The sequence below is a fragment of the Diabrotica virgifera genome, chromosome 5 (genome assembly GCF_917563875.1).
Source record: "Diabrotica virgifera virgifera chromosome 5, PGI_DIABVI_V3a".
Lineage (NCBI taxonomy): Eukaryota > Metazoa > Arthropoda > Insecta > Coleoptera > Chrysomelidae > Diabrotica > Diabrotica virgifera.
In genome coordinates this window covers 135,254,890-135,272,201 of record NC_065447.1, presented here as the reverse complement: position 1 = coordinate 135,272,201, position 17,312 = coordinate 135,254,890, and the positions used below count along the sequence as shown (strand labels likewise).

Here is a 17,312-nt window from a genome sequence, read left to right as displayed (position 1 = left end):
GGTTGTGAAAAAATAAGTAGGACTGTCTCATCGACTTCTTTTCATCTTCAACATCTTCAAGAACGAGTCAAAATGATTTTAATTTGCAGCTATCTGAAGCACTAATATGTGCAAATATTGCACTAAATAATATAAAAATCCCAAATTTAAAGAGTTTTTAGAAATATTTTGGCATCAAAATTACCTCACCAAAGTACTTTTCGAATAAATATATTGGTATATCTATCATTTATAGAGATGTAATTTAAGATATAAAACTCACGTATCTTCTCAATCATCCTTGTACATTGTTATGAATGAAACGACAGATGTTCGTGGTTGCTTTTATTGGTTTTTGATCTTAATCAAAATATAAAGCCAAGGTATTTTTTTAATTAGTAAGTACAAAACATAATAGAGAAAACCAATAGTTTACACATTGTTCGATTTATTAATGAAATCTTAATGGTTTTTTGTTCCATATGTAGTGCCGGCTATAGTTATTTTCCTAACAATTGCAGAAAGTCATTCTTTTCCGCACGCGACTTCAGTTTGCCGAACGACGCGAAGCGGGAGTTCGGCAAGCAGTCGAGTGCGGAAAAGAGACTTTCTGCAAGAGTTAGGAACAATATTTTTTCTAAGAGTCTTTAAAAAATTACCAAATCTTAATCAATTAATTTAATTAATATGAAAATACATACACAAATTAATTCTTTGACAAGGTTGTCAAAACCAAACTTTCAATATAATTAGTTAGCATGACGACGATCTTGGTTTCCATGACGATGATTCAAAACGACTGTTATTGTCTACCGATTTGACTTTCGAATATTATGTCAAAATAATTTTATTTCATCGAATTGTCGCGTTAATTTCATTAAAACAGGAACACAATAAATTTGAAATAAATTAGTAAATAATATCTAAATATTAGTTTATTGCATGTATTATAATTACTTTAAGGCCATATTAACATATCTAAATTAACACGCGTGCGGAAAAGTAAAAACCGCGTGCGGAAAAGTAACACGCGTGCGGAAAAGTGAAATTTTCTAAACTAAAATGCGTGCGCGAAAGTAGACATTTTTGCACGCTCGTAGAAAAAATAATAAATGCACCACTGATGCCATGTTTTCTGTACTACATGAGGTTTATCAAGCACTGAACAATAATATTCACACTGCCACCGTTTTTTGTTACTACGCCAAAGCTTTTGATTGTGTAAATCACAACATTTTGATAAAAAAACTAAATTTCTACGGAATTCGAGGTATTTCTTTAGATTGGTTCCAATTTTACTTGGATGATAGGAAACAACTGGTTAGAGCAAATGATACAGACTCTAGTCTCAAAAACATTATATGTGGGGTACCCCAAGGTTCAGTATTGGGTCCTCTACGTTTCCTTATCTTTATTAATGACATCACTAGTTTAAAAATCGATGGAAAAATCTTTCTTTTTGCTGATGATACCAGTATCACTTGGAGCAACTCAAATATTGTAACTCTTCATGCTACTATAACTTCTGATCTACTTACAATAAAAACCTGGTCTGACTCTAATTTACTCTCGTTTAACGTAAATAAAACAGTAGCATTGTCTTATAAATGAGCTCTTCAACCCTTACCTCTTAATAACAGCCAGATCAGTACCGCTGATTCTGTAAAATTTCTTGGTATTTTTTTAGACAGCAACCTTAAATGCTCCCACCATATCGATTTGTTAAGGAAGAAACTATCCTCAGCTTGCTATGCTATAAGATCTGTTTCAAGTGAGCTTAATTTAGCATCTTCCAAAATAACATATTTTTTTTTGTTCGAGCCACATCTTCGTTATGGTCTTTCTTTTTGGGGTTCTGGTACAGCTGCCCAATTCGATATTATTTTCAAATTACAAAAAAGAGCAATTAGATATCTGTTTGGCCTCAGAAGAACAACACATTGCAGAAGTTACTTCAAAGATCACGGAATTTTAACCCTTCCATCTTTGTATATTTTAGAAACTGTTTGCTTAATTCGTAAACATCTACATGTCTTTCCACCAAGACCTAATCATGACTACTTCACGAGAAATTCTACGTTTGACGTCTATTTGCCGACCCCGTCCTCTGAGTTAGTAAAGAAATCTATATTATATTCCGCAAAAAAACTTTACAACCATCTCCCTCTACAACTTAAATCTGCAGCATCTTTCCCCAAATTCCGTAAACTGACAAAATCCTACCTATCTGAAAGACCATATTATTCAGTAGAAGATTTTTTTAATCAATAACTAAGAAATTACAGTACCCTTTGCACAAGTAGTATTTTTATTATCATTTTTTTTTATTTATATTTGGGTGTCATATGCAGCAGCTTAACTTTTAAACTTATTAATTACTTGGTAGACTATGCATTTGCAATTTATTTAAATTTTGCAATTGATTATTTCTGTTTAACTTCATTATTATTATTTGTATTGTAGATAGATAGATAGATAGATACATTTATTTCCTTTTAAAATTTTACAATTTTATGGAAAGGGTGAGAACAAATATTTCGTTCCTTTTTTTTTTCTTTTTTTTTTTTTTCATCCCAAGAAACACACAATATGTTTATTTTAGGGATAAACAAAAGAAAGAAATAAATAAAAAAAAAAAAAAAAAAAAAAAAAACAACGAGTTATATAAGAATTAATTAAAGATACAAAGTATAATTTACGTATTTAACTATTCATTTATGATGAAAGACCTAAGTTTTAGAACATTCCAGATATAGCCAGCTATTATTTTAGCTGAATACACTGTAATGTTATTTAAGGTATGAGTTACAGTATCAATATCGGCTATATAATTAATGGATGATTGTTTCATACAAGAATATATTGGACAATCAAAAAGTATATGTTCAATTGTTTCTAACTCCTTATTGTTACAAATAGTACAGATTTCATTAGGATTAATTTTATATGTAGAATCCTTATAAGTGAACGTTAAGCAGAATGAATTACATAATCGAAGCTGTGCAATAGTTCTTCTAATCTGGATGGGCATTTTTAGGCATAAGTATTTTTGACTTAATTCGGAAAGAGCTAGGTGTTTATATAAGGGGAGAAAATTGGATTGCTGACAAAGAGAAATATCTAATTCTGAGAGCTTATTTTTAAATTTGATTAACAAGGCTTTTCTATTCAGTTGTAGGGAATGAAGGGAGAGATTATTCCAAATAGGTTCAGCATCAATAAAAGTAAAAAGTGATTTTACCTGCGCTGCCCAGTTATACCTGCTATCGGTCTCCATCAGTTGTAGTTGACGAAAAAAGCACATTTTGGGGTAACGGGAATCGTCCATCATATAAATTTTCTTTAACCAGTTTAGTGTCCACTTGAATATATTATACAAGAGTTTGACTCTGCCGCATTCCACTCTGACTATGTAACCGGGTGTGGATATGGGAAGCATAAGAATTCGTTTTAGGAATTGTACTTGAACTTGTTCGAGAACATCTACATAACGGAGTGCCCATACAGAAATACAATTGGAGATTGTACTTGTTACTAATGCATCAAAAAGTTGTAGCCTCGTTTGCATGCAGTCAATTTTAAGTTTAGCTAGAACAGGTATAAGTGCTCCAGTTGCTTGTTTAGCTTTCGCATTACTCACATCTGCCATTTCACGGAATAGAGACGAAGAGGCAAAAGTCACTCCAAGGTAATTATAGGTGTTAGTTAATAGAATGGGATATTGATTGAAAGTGAATTTAATATTATTTTTTAAGTTATAAGGACCCCTAGAGAAACACATAATTTTAGTTTTAGCAGTATTGACAGTAAGTTTGTTTTGTTTGCAGTAATCCTCCAACATTTTTAATTTTTTTGATATATCGATCTCCGAGTGACCTAATATTACCAAATCGTCAGCGTATAAAAGCATAAGAGTTTCATTTACGTTATTAACATTGATGCCTTCTGCTCCGCGGCTTTTAAAAAAATCTTCGATGTCTGCAAGAAATAACGCAAATAACAAGGGACTGAGGACTTCTCCCTGTAACACGCCCTCACAAATGTTAAACGATTTAGTATATTGCTCGTCAGCATTAACCCTAAAGGTAGCATTAGAATAGAAAGATTTAAGTAGAAGTACAATTTTAGAGCTAATACCCAAAGCAAAAAGTTTAGACCAGAGCAACGCGTGGTTAATGCAATCAAAAGCCCGCTTAAAGTCAACAAACAATACAAATAGCTTGCGCTTTTTAAATCGGAGACGAAATTGAATGATGGATGTAAGAGTATAGACATTATCGTAACAACCACGTTCTTTACGAAAACCAGATTGGGATTCGGGAAGTATATTAAACGATTCTACCCAATTGACTAAACGGTTCAAAATAATTTGCATGAATACTTTAGTAATGCAGTTTACTAAAGCAATTCCCCTGTAATTGGAAGGATCGTTAGAGGGACCTTTTTTGTGGAGCATTTTTAGAGTAATTTTCGACCAACTATTAGGAAAAGTGGAAATGTTGAAGATAGTATTGAAAAATGAGTTAAGGTATAAGATCCAGTTATTTGGTAAGTATTTGTAAAACTCATAGGGAATATTATCAGATCCTGGAGCTTTGTTGTTTTGACAGGAATTTAAAGCTAAGTAAATTTCATTGGTGGTAATAGGATTATCAAAATACGGATTCCTCGCATCGAAATAGAGGGTTGTGTCCACTATCCCGGCTCCCATAATTTCAGAGTAGAATGTTTCCCATGTTGCAGCAGGTAAAGATATGTAACTATTTGAAATATTTCGAGCTCTTTTAATATGAAACCAAAAAGTTTTTGAATCAGTAGAGTTGGAAATATTACCAATAATATTTTGTTGAAATTCAGTTTTTTTTACTTTTAATAATTTTTTATACTCTGCTTTAATAATTAAGTATTCGTTTTTAGTTTGATTTGAGAAATTGTTTTGTTGACAAATTTTGAGTTTACTTTTAACTGATTTCTTTAGATCTCTACATTGACAATCATACCACGGTTTGTGTTTATTAGGTCTGTTAGGAGCGATTATACTTTTTGACAGCCCAAGATTATCAGCTGTTTTATAAATATTATCCAACAGGTTTTTGTTTGCCATTTCGACATCATGAATTATGTGCACCCCCGCCGAATTTTGCATGTTTAGTTTATAAGACAAAACTAAAGATTCATTTAACTTAAAAATAGTTTTATTTTTTATTATAGTTTCTTTCATAGGTGAGAGATACGTTTGAGTTATAAAGCATGAAACAGGAAAGTGGTCTGATAAAGTACACGTTGTATTTACGTAAACATCATTAACAAAGTGCAAATGTGAGTTATTTACCCAAACTAAATCTATTGTACTCTTGCCCATAGGGCCGACGAAAGTAAATTTTGCAGGCCGATCAGAAATACACCTACCATTTAACAGACAGAACCCGTTAAAATTCATGAAATCAAGAAGGCATCTACCTTTTGCATTAATTACAGTATCTAAACTTTGTCTCTCGTCAAAAAAATTTGTGTTTTCAAATATTTCAGGAGGGGATACGTCATTGTCTGAAACACGGGAGTTAAAGTCTCCTCCAATAATTATAGGTGTATCATTAAATTTCTCTAAAATATTAGATAACACCTCCTGAAATAGTGACAATAAATATTCAATACTTAGACTAGGTTTAAAATAAACGTTACAGACTACAAATTTATAATTATTGCTAGATATTAAACAAAAGATCCACCAAGGTGATTTATCAATACAAACAGAAGAAAGGTTGGGATTACAAAAAATTGATAGACCACCGCTAGCCCTACCCAAGGATTTTTCTTTTATGGCAACTGAACTGGCACATGAGTAAGTAGATAAATAATTTGAAAATTTTATATTTTCGGTAATAACCCATGTTTCCGATAAACAAAGAATGGGTATATCATTGAAATCACTTAAAAAGTCATTAACACTATTAATTCCTTGTGAGTTCCAAAAAACAATGTGTACTGATTGCTATTCAGATTTCGAGGAGGCAGGTTTTACAACTTTTAGGCCAGACTCTCGGTTAGGTGAAGACTCTTCCTCGCGAACTCTTTTGTTGGATAGTATTTGAACGATTTGCGGAACTCCATAAACATATTTAATAGTGAGATTTGTTTCAGTTTTTAATCGTAACTCTAGTTCTGCACGTAAATCATTTAGATGTTGACGCTGTTTAGGTGTCATATCAGAGATTATCTTAACTGAAGGATATAAATTACGAGAAATATTCTTCTTGTTTCTCAAAACGTCCAATGCAGCCTTAGGAGTCCCAAAAATAACACGATAAAGACGAGGTTTGTTATTATTAGTATTTTTTCCAAGACGATAGCCGGACTGGATACAATTCGCAGAATTCGGAGATAAGTGCGTAATTACTTCTTTAATTATGCGAGCGTCATCTTCGGGTGATCTTTCAGGAACTCCTAGGAGTAGGACGTTCTTTTCCCGCTTCAAACGCTGAGTAGTTTCGTAATATATATCATCTTGTGACGGAGTTGGAGAGTTCACTAGTTTTTCCAAGGAACTAACTTTTTCACGAAGAAGATTATTTTCATCACGAAGAGCGGATACATCCTTCATGCAGTTTTCAAGCATTTGTGATTGTGTAGAAAACTTGTTATTTAATTCTGTCACAGAATTTGTGAGAATGGATAATTTGTCCATAAGTAAATCAAACTGATGGTTGCTGAGTAGCGAGGCTGAAGACATAGATGGTTCATTCTGAAGAGTAATGTTATTCGGAGAGGGTCTACAGGTATTACAATGCCAGTTCTCAAATGATACGGATGTTTCATTGCAACCATTTAATTCTGATCGAGCACATCTTTTATGGCATAATTTGTTGCAACTTAGACAAGAGACCTGGCTATCGATCTCCATTAACAAATTATTGCAATATAAGCACAGAGATTTTGAAGACATTCTTCTAATGAGGTGCAGGTTTATGTTTTTTTGAAGTTGTTAATTAAACTAATGTATGTAGTAGATCCAAAAAAGACTTACTGTTTGATTAATTAAAAACAATCAATGGCACGAAACTATATATTTTAGAGAGCAATTGTAAACACGTCTGTACACCACGGACTTTCAGTTCTCACTCTATTATTTGTATTGTAAATATATTGACGATTTATATAATTTTAGTAAATTAGATTGTTATTGTTTTGTTTTTTTGACTTTCTATAAGCTTTCTCGATAAACTTGTACAATTTTTATCATTCTAGAGATGCAGAGTATCATTCTAGAAATGCAGAGAAGTCAATTGTGACATATACGCACGTCGCGCGTCGGTTGATTACGAGATAGCGTTTGATCGAGTACAACACGCCAAAATAATGTAAATACTAAAAGAAGCAGGAATTGACAACCAAAATCTGAAAATACATACATACATACATACATACATACATACATACATACATACATACATACATACATACATCATACATACATACATACATACATACATACATACATACATACATACATACATACATACATACATACATACATACATACATACATACATACATACATACATACATACATACATACATACATACATAATCGATGTTCCTCTTATACCGGTAGGTGTCAAGGTGTCTTCTTTACTCTTTATTCTCTGCGAACTTACGCCCCTTTTTTCGGTCGCTACTTGTGTCGCACTTGTGTTCCAGGTTTTCCGTGGCCGGCCTCTGCTGTTTTTCCCTATCGGCCTCGCTTCCCATGTCATTTTTACTTGTCTGTTGTCATTCATTCTAAATAAGTGTCCAGTCCATTTTAATAATTAAAGAAATTATTTCTTTTCATGAATTTTTTCTTTTAATGTTTTTACTTTGAATTCTCTTCTAATATCTTCGCTACGTCTTTTATCAGTTTTCCTAGCCTAGCTTCCACGACTTTTCTTAAATACCTCCTTTCCGCGGCTTTCAATCTCTTTTCTTGTTTGTCGTTCAATACCCAATTCTCTGTTCCATATAGGTACGTAAATCGTTTATCACACATATTACTATTTTGGCTTTCTTTGTTTTTTTTTATTAATGGCTTTGACATAGCCAATTAGCCACACTATTTGTTTTTTATGGTATTACAATAACAATGTTAAGTTAATATCTAAGCCTACTTATTTTCTAGATTTACAGGGACAGGGTGTTATAATATATTAATGGATACATTTTTCAATAATTTTTTGTGATATTTTTACAATTTTTAATTTTATTATCTAAGCCTATTTAAAATTTAAATTTACAGGACGTTACATATTCGTAAAGACATTGTAACGTCTGCTTATTTTAGTATGGTATAGTTAGACCCAAACCCAGACATCCAAAGTGAAAGTTATCCTTCAACACCAAATTGTTCTATATGGTCCACATAATGTTCAGAAAAAAGTCACACCATTTTGAGCGTCGAGTTTGGGGGGAGAGGGGGGAGAAATCTGCAAATGCCTAGTTTTTTACGTTTTTCGTCAATATTTCTGAAACTAAGCGGTTTAGCATGAACAACCCTCTACACAAAATTGTTCTAAATTAAATTTGAAATAAAAAAGGCCCTATGCATAACCTTTCTAAAATGAACGGTTCCAAAGTTACGGAGGTAGTATAGTATAATTGGTCCAAAAAAAGGCCTAACCCAGACATCCAAAGTAAAAGTTTTCCTTCAACACCAAATTGTTCTATATGGTCCACATATTGTTCAGTAAAAAGTTACACCATTTTGAGCGTCCGGTTTGGGGGGGAGATGGGGGAGAAGTCGGTAAATTAGTAGTTTTTTTACGTTTTTCGTCAATATTTCTAAAACTATGCTTTAGCGTAAGGAATGTTCTATAGAAAAATGTTCTACATAAAATTTAAAACAAAAAAGGTTCTATACATAATTTTTATAAAAATCAACGGTTCCAGAGTTACGGAGGGTGAAAAGTGGAGGTTTTCGATACTTTTTATATTCACCGATTTCTCCCCCCCAAACCCGACGCTCAAATGGTGTGACTTTCTTCTGAACATCATGTGGACCATATAGAACAATTTGGTGTTGGAGGATAACTTTCACTTTGGATGTCTGGGATTTTGGTATAGTTATATCATAAATATTGCCCAAAAAATATAAAAAGTATCGAAAACCCGACTTTTCACCCTCCGTAACTTTGGAACCGTTGATTTTATAAGAATTATGAATAGAATATTTTTTGTTTTGAATTTCATGTAGAATATTTTGGTATATAACATTGTTTACGCTAAAGCATAGTTTGAGAAATATTGACGAAAAACTTAAAAAAAAAACTACTAATTTAGCGGGTTCTCTCCCATCTCCCTCCCAAACCGGACGCTCAAAATGGTGTAACTTTTTACTGAACAATATGTGGACCATATAGAACATTTTGGTGTTGGAGGAAAACTTTTCCTTTGGATGTTTGGGTTAGGCCTTTTTTTGGACCAGTTATACTATACTACCTTCGTAACTTTGGAACCATTCATTTTAGAAAGATTATGCATAGGGCCTTTTTTATTTCAAATTTAATGTAGAACAATTTTGTATAGAGGGTTGTTCATGTTAAACCGCATATTTTTAGAAATATTGGCGAAAAACTTAAAAAAACTACGAATTTACCGATTTCTCCCCCTCTCCCCCCCAAACCCGACGCTCAAAATGGTGTGACTTTTTTCTGGACATTGTGTGGACCATATAGAACAATTTGGTGTTGAAGGATAACTTTCACTTTGGATGTCTGGGTTATGCCATCTTTTGGATCAACTATACTATACTATTTTGGCTTTCTTTGTTATTTCCTTAAAAAAAAAAGGAAAAGATCTGAAAATATGTAATTAAAAAACATTTACTGGAATCAGACTGCAAACCTCAGATTTAAAGGTGAACACACCGAATACTTGAAAATCATGCGTGCATCAATTTTTAACTCTTTTAACAAAGGCTTAATCTGTATAATTCATATATTTCTTCAAAAAAATCGTCTCCCTCTATATCTAGATGATCACTAAATCTGTTTTTTTCCAAATTTCCACACAAAAGTTTTATTGTGAGTTTTCTGTACTGTCGTTCAAATTATGTAAAAATTTGAAAGAATTAGCATGATTTTTCAATATGAACATCTTTCATTTACTGACATCAATGCTTGCTCGAGAACACAATAAAAAAATTAATTTTGTATGAAATTTTAGGCAGTGGTCTCCAATAGATGCTGTAGGCTGCGTACAGCGCCACGCCGTAGGAAAATTGTTCATTTTCGTTACTTTTAATAAACTTTGAAGGACAAAAACTATCTTACAACCGAAAATAGTGTAACGAGTAATTCTAAAACAATTTTAAGTTACGGGGTGAATTTAAATTACCACAGACTTGGCCGGTTGCCTCCTATAGACGCCGTAGGCTGCATACAGAGTGTATTGGAGACCACAGGCTAAGGATCCAAAATCGGTTCGTCTTTATATTCGTAATCGAACTGTCAGCTTTTTTCCGAAGCTGCAACTGTGTGGCTGGTTGATAACTGGGCTCCACATCCAGTTTCTCTGCAGTTTCATTTGCTGTAGTAACAACATCATTAAATTTGCTATCTGTCCGAAACTCGAGCAACAATTATTGTTTTATCTTGTAAAGCATTTAAGGCCACCTGCAAATTCATTGTTTTTGATTGAAAAATTTTGCTAAAGAAGTTAACTTTCATCAGAACTTTATACCATAGGTAGATAGACTGAGTAACTGAGCATATGAATGTAAATGTTGATATTGTATCTCCCAAACATCTAGATTGATATTTAGAATCACGATATTTTTCCGAATGTGTTATATCACATAAAGCATAATAAATTTCTGACAAAATTTGGTATAATGGCTTTAAAGCATCAATTTTGCAGGGCCAGCGTGTATTAGATAAAAATGCTTTAAAGCCATACTTGCAGTGTTGTTTTCTGATATCCCAACGTTTGGTAGAAGCTGAAAAAAATGGGTAAGTGTTATTACGACCCGCCTAAAATTTTTGTGAAAACTCTAGTGGCGCACCTTAATAGTTGGCGCCTGTGTGCGCCGCACACATTGCACACGTGGACGGCGCGGCCCTGGGTATGTGTTATGATACTCATACTAAACTCTATATGGTATGATATGGTGCATCGGGGCAGGTCCCACTTGTGAGCCCTTCAGACCCTTTAGGGTGCGTTCACTACGGAGACCAAAGGATGGTATCCTAGCCTATAGCATGGTATCGTACTCTTCATATTCGTGAATTCTCGCATTTAAAATAATGTATTTATTTTACCTGGCGATCGAAACTATAGTATCGATCGCTATGTAAAATAAATGAATTATTTTGAATGCCAGAATTCACGAATATGAAGAGTAGGATACTATGCTCTCGGCTAGGATACCATCCTTTGGTCTCCGTAGTGAGCACACGCTTAAGTTACGTTCACTACAGAGACCATCGCATGGTATCCAAGCCTTGAGCATAGTATCCTACTCTTTTTATTATCAATTTTACGAAAAAAAAAGTTATTCTTAATAAAATGCTTTGGATAGTCAAAAATCTAAAATTCATTAATCAGATATCAAATTTTAACAATTTTATACGAGTTATGTCAAAAATATGAATTTCGTTAAAGAGTAAAGTACCTTTATATTCCAGAATATCAAAAAATGCTATTATGAAAAGTTGTTTGAAATTAGAAATTATGTCTAAATATACAATTACATCATTCTAAAATGGTCTAAAATCTAAGATACAACCATCAGATATCAAACTTTTTTAATTTTATACGAAGTATGTAAAAAATATGAATTTTTATTAAGAGTTAAGTGCCTTTATTATTCACAATATTTTAATTAGAAGGATGAAATTGAACACTAAAACAACTTTTTTAATTCCAAACAACTTTTCTTAATAACAATTTTCGATATTGTGAAATGTAAAGGTACTTTACTCTTGAGTAAAATTCATATTTTTTGACATACCTCGTATAAGATTAATTAAATTTGATATTTGATGATTGTATCTTAAATTATATACGATGCAGAGTATTTTATAAAGAATGACTTTTTTTTTCGTAAAACTGATAATAAAAAAGTTATCAATAGGTTCCAAGTTACGCAGACATACTGTATAAGAGCTAAAAAAAATTTTTGCTGAACATTTATTATTGTTGAAGCTTATTATTAAATGTATTTTAGGTAAGTTTTACAGAAAAAAGTTTTGATCACTTTGTATTAACATTTTTTTAGCTGGAAATTTTCGGTTTTTGTATTACATTTTTGTTATCTTTCTTAATTTTCTTAAAAAGAAATAGTTTATTTAATTTCTAAAGTAAAATAATTTAGTGAATGTTAAAGATTACATCCTAAGCTTTAAAAAAGCACTTATAAACCTGTAATAGATCTGTTCAAACTTCAGTAATACCGTCTTAAATTGGTGGTAATTCTATAAAACTACGAAGATTTCAAAAATTACATTTTTTCAGACGTCATATCATTTGAATTAAATTTTTGAGATTGTTTTTGAATGAAACATCATAAGATGATTGAAAGGTAAGTTGTGCAAAATTGGGAGTTTTATAAGAAAAATTGTATTAGTTACACATTTTTAAATCATTTTTAAACAAAATTCATGTAAGGCTCACTTTCCGCCCACACCGTACTTATGCCCATACATTTTATTTCTTTCTATTATAACTAAAAGATAGCTTGATTATTCTTCTTTCATGTTCAATTTGTAAAATTTCATTTGATCCATTAGTTAAAGAATTACATTAAAATAACTCAACCGTGCAATTCGCCGTACGTTAGTTTACAGTGCGCCAATGTTTGTGAGAAGGGTGACTTTAGATAAATAAAAAATTATAGAAGATACAGATTTAATTTTAGAAAATTCTCTATATAAGGTTTTTTTTGTAAAATTTTCTGAATTTTTCAATGGTCAAGTCAGTTTTTTTCTAAAATTTATATTTTCGGAGTTATTTAAAAACACATCTAATTTCGTAGTTCATTTGTTTAATAAAAAATGAAGCACCCACTTCTCGAGTAGAACTTTTTGATATATTGTTTATTAAACATTTCTTGATGAAATTACAAAAAGTTCTGTCTTGTTTGATTTTTTCCGAAATGAAAATCTATATGCACTCCCCTAATACAGACTTTTTTATAGTGTGTCGTATAAATAATAAAAAAGTGGTATGTATTATCAAAAAATAATTATTTTTCAAATCAAAATGTCAATTCTTAAAAACAAAAAATATTTTCAGGGCCAGGATTTTAACCCGAGTCGTCTGGGTGAAAGCCAGTAGCTAGGTATTCTTGGCTATTATACAAGTAAGTCACGAGGATAAATATTTGGCATATAAGTTGTAGCGTTTTTCCATCAAGTTTCACATTTTACCTTTTCTTGGCTAAAATCACCGGTTTTTGGCCAGCTGACACATCATTTGTTAATAAGCTTTGGAACACCTAACTTAATAAAAAGACAACAGCCATGCTAAAATGCTCGGGTTAAATTTGACACTACCTCCCGGGCTATATTTATTGATATGTATAAAAATATAATTTAACTTATGTAGTTTTACTACTCCTATCATGATTTCAATAAGCAAAAATTATTATTAGTACGTTCTTTAACGGTAAAATATTGCAAAACCTCTAAATTTTAAAGAACCGCTTGGATTGACATGAAATTTGGCATACATATAGCTAACAAGTCAAAGAAAAAAAGTGATATTGTGCCGATATGTGCTTTTTCCCTGGGGGTGGTTTTCGCCTCCTCTTGGGGGTAAAAAAATATTCGTCCAAAGTAAGTCCGGAAATGGATAAACTGACTAATTTTAAGTAACTTTTGTTCTATTATATAGTTTTTTCACTAAGTCAATACTTTTCGAGTTATTTGCCAGTGAATATGTTCATTTTTCAACAAAATAACCACGCTTTTAGACGGTTTTCCACAAATAACTCAAATAGTAAGTATTTTGTCGAAAAAACATTCTTAGTAAAAATATAGCCTGTAAAAAATTTAAAAAAATGGTGTATATATCACGTCTCTATACCTAGTAGAGTTATAGGTAATGAAAAATAGGTTCATATTCGTCAAATTCCAAATGGAATACTTTAACGTGAAATAACCAAAAATTAAGCACATTTCTGGGAAAACTTATTACAACTTAAAGTGTTTACAAAAGCTTCATTTTTGTTTTATAAAAAAAAATCTAGCATCAAAAGTAAACAAGTTACGCTCAAAATAAAGTTAGTCCTTTTTTTTGGTAAAAAAAATTTGGAAAATCAGTATTAGAAAAAATTAGTATCTCAAATGAACTTAATCGATACGACTTCACAAGTTTCTTGACTCCTGTATGTATTGTTTATATGATCTGTAAATTTCATCGGTTCAAAGTCCGTATTTTTGAAAGGGGTTCTTTATACATCATTGAAGAATTATGCAAATTCCTCTTTTCATTTTAGGATGTAATGACGTTTGGCGTATACCTACCTAGAAGAGTCGACACGGACACTTTGATCACATTATCTTTTCTCACGTTGCTTAAATAAATTCCTAGTAACTCGAATAATTGAAGCGTTTATTTGAAAAACAACACTTTGTCCAAAAATTAAAATTTTGCCAAATCAAGAAAAACTTCCCAGACATCTGTTGTTTTTGTAATACTATCCAAATGTTCTATGTAGTTCACTCTGGACATCTGAGATTTTTACACAACTGAATATGTCAGATGAATAAAGAAACTGCTATTCCATGAGAGGAATAATACATAAAGTCGCATTTGCGAAAAATTGACATCTGTTGTTTTTCAAATAAACGCTTCAATTGTTGATCATTCCAGTAAGGTTGCTTTAATTTGCACATTTGTTTAATTCCGACTTCTTCTTAATTAATAGTTTTGTTTTGTTTGAATTTATTTTATATTTCAATATGAGTTCAACTCAAACGTCCTCACTGTTAGTACGTTCTTTAACGGTAAAATATTGCAAAACCTCTAAATTTTAAAGAACCGCTTGGATTGACATGAAATTTGGCATACACATAGCTAATAAGTCAAGCAAAAAAGTGATATGTGCCGATGTGTGCTTTTGCCCTAGGGGTGGTTTTCACCCCCTCTTGGGGTGAAAAAATATTCGTCCAAAGTAAGTCCGGAAATGAATAAACTGACTAATTTTAAGTAAATTTTGTTCTATAGAGTTTTTTCACTAAGTCAATACTTTTCGAGTTATTTGCCAGTAAATATGTTCATTTTTTCAACAAAATAGCCACACTTTTAGACGGTTTTTCGCAAATAACTCAAATAGTCTTAATAATATATAAGTCTTAATAATAAGTCAAATAGTATTTTGTCGAAAAAACATTTTTAGCAAAAATATAGCCTGTAAAAAATTAAAAAAATGGTGTACATATCACGTCTCTATACCTAGTAAAAGCAGAGTTATAGCTAATGAAAAATAGGTTCATATTCGTCAAATTCCAAATGAAATACTTTAACGTGAAATAACCAAAAATGAAGCACATTTCGGGGAAAACTCATTACAACTTATTTAGAGTGTTTAAAAAAAGCTTCATTTTTGTTTTATAAAAAAAATTTCTAGCATCAAAAGTAAAGAAGTTACGCTAAAAATAAAGTTATTCCCTTTTTTTTTTGGTAAAAAAATCGTGAACATCACCCCCTAATTAGTATCTCAAATGAACTTAATCGTTACGACTTCACAAGTTTCTTGACTCGCCTATGTATTGTTTATATGATCTGAAAGTTTCCTCGGTTCAAAGTCCTTATTTTTGAAAGGGCTGTAGTTAAAAGGGGTTGAACGAGTCACTGATCACGAATGTATGCAAATTTAGAAACACCAAATTTTAATCAATGTTTGTCTGACAGAAAAACAAAAAAATACATGATATTCAGAAAAGCAATGCTGTTTTTTTGTGTTTTTCGAGATTTTTAGTATCTCTAACAATTTTTAAGTTATTTTGAAAAAAAGCATATTTTTCAAAATTAAAATTTTTAAAAATTTTACTTTAAAACCAAATTTTTTCGAAAATAAGCACTTTGAATCGCTGAAACTTACAGATCATATAAACACAATATAAGTAAAATAATTTGTAGAGCGGTAACGATTAATTTCATTTAAGTTGCTAATTAGGGGATGGTCTTCCCGTAATTTTTTTGCCAAAACAAAAGGGACTAACTTTATTTTAAGCGTAACTTGCTTAAATTTAATGCTAAAAACGTTTTATAAAAACAGAAATAAAGCTTTTTTTAAAAAATTTAAAAAAGTTATAATGGGTTTTCCCCAAAACGTGCTTAATTTCTTGGATATTTCACGTCGAAATATTCTATTTGAAATTTGGTTAATATAAATATATTTTTCATTGGCTATAACTCTGGTTCTACGAGGTCCAGAGACCTAACGCGTACACCGTTTTTGTTACTTTTTACAGGCTATATTTTTGCTAAGAACGTTTTTTTCGACAAAATAATTACTTTTTGAGTTATTTGCGAAAGACCGTCTAAAAATGTGGTTATTTTGTTGAAAAATTAACATATTCACTCGCAAATAACTCTAAAAGTGTTGACTTGGCGAAGAAGCTCTATAGAACCAAAGTTACTTAAAATTAGTCAATTTACTTATTTCCGGACTTATTTTGTAGCCCAAGAGGGGTTGAAAGTCACCCCCCGGGCAAAAGCACACATCGGCACAATATCACTTTTTTTCTTTGACATGTAAGCTATACGTACGCCAAATTTCATGTTAATCCAAGCGGTTCTTTAAAATTTACAGCAAAACCCGTGAAAGAATGTACTATATACAGAATGGTAGAAAATTAGCGAATAATTTAACACGTTTACGCGCATATTTAAAGCATTTCTTATGTATAAAAATCCCAACTTTAATAATTAATGTAATTAGTAGTAATAATAATGTATATAATAGTATTAAGTAGGTACTCTAATATCTTACTTGACTGTATCACTAAATTATCACTCTTGTAGACTGCTCACCTGATAGCTAGACAATCACTGGATCGGATTATCTGCATCAGAAATGTTGCGTGAAAGTAAAAGCAGAGGGAGAGTATAATCTCTTGAAAACTTTCGCGTCCATGGTGTTTGCACTCGCTGAGGAGGTATTATACAGATTTGATGACCCACACAACCATAAATAAACTGATTGTTATTCATCTCATTAAAAAATCGATTCATGCGATTTTTCTAAAGGCAAAATAACTATTTTGTGTAATAAAATATTTTCATGTATTTTATTAACTTTAGTAGAATCGTATAGTCCAAAATATTGCAGAAACCTTTAATTCATTACGAGT

General features: G+C 31.6%; 1 protein-coding gene across 4 annotated transcripts in view; it reads right to left on the bottom strand.

Annotated features, from left to right (window-relative positions):
* Positions 1-17,109, bottom strand: part of LOC114338951 (uncharacterized) — a 296,642-nt gene extending 279,533 nt beyond the window's left edge. Inside the window, exon 1 of one of the 4 annotated variants that reach the window (XM_050650332.1) lies at positions 16,952-17,109. Coding sequence is in view for 3 of the 4 variants with exons in the window: in XM_050650334.1 (XP_050506291.1) it covers positions 16,993-17,030 (38 nt within the window). In the remaining variant the exon portion in view is untranslated. The remainder of the gene's footprint in view (positions 1-16,951) is intronic. The other 3 variants (XM_050650334.1, XM_050650335.1, XM_050650331.1) reach the window with 3 other exon arrangements.
* Between the last annotated feature and the right edge of the window lie 203 nt (positions 17,110-17,312).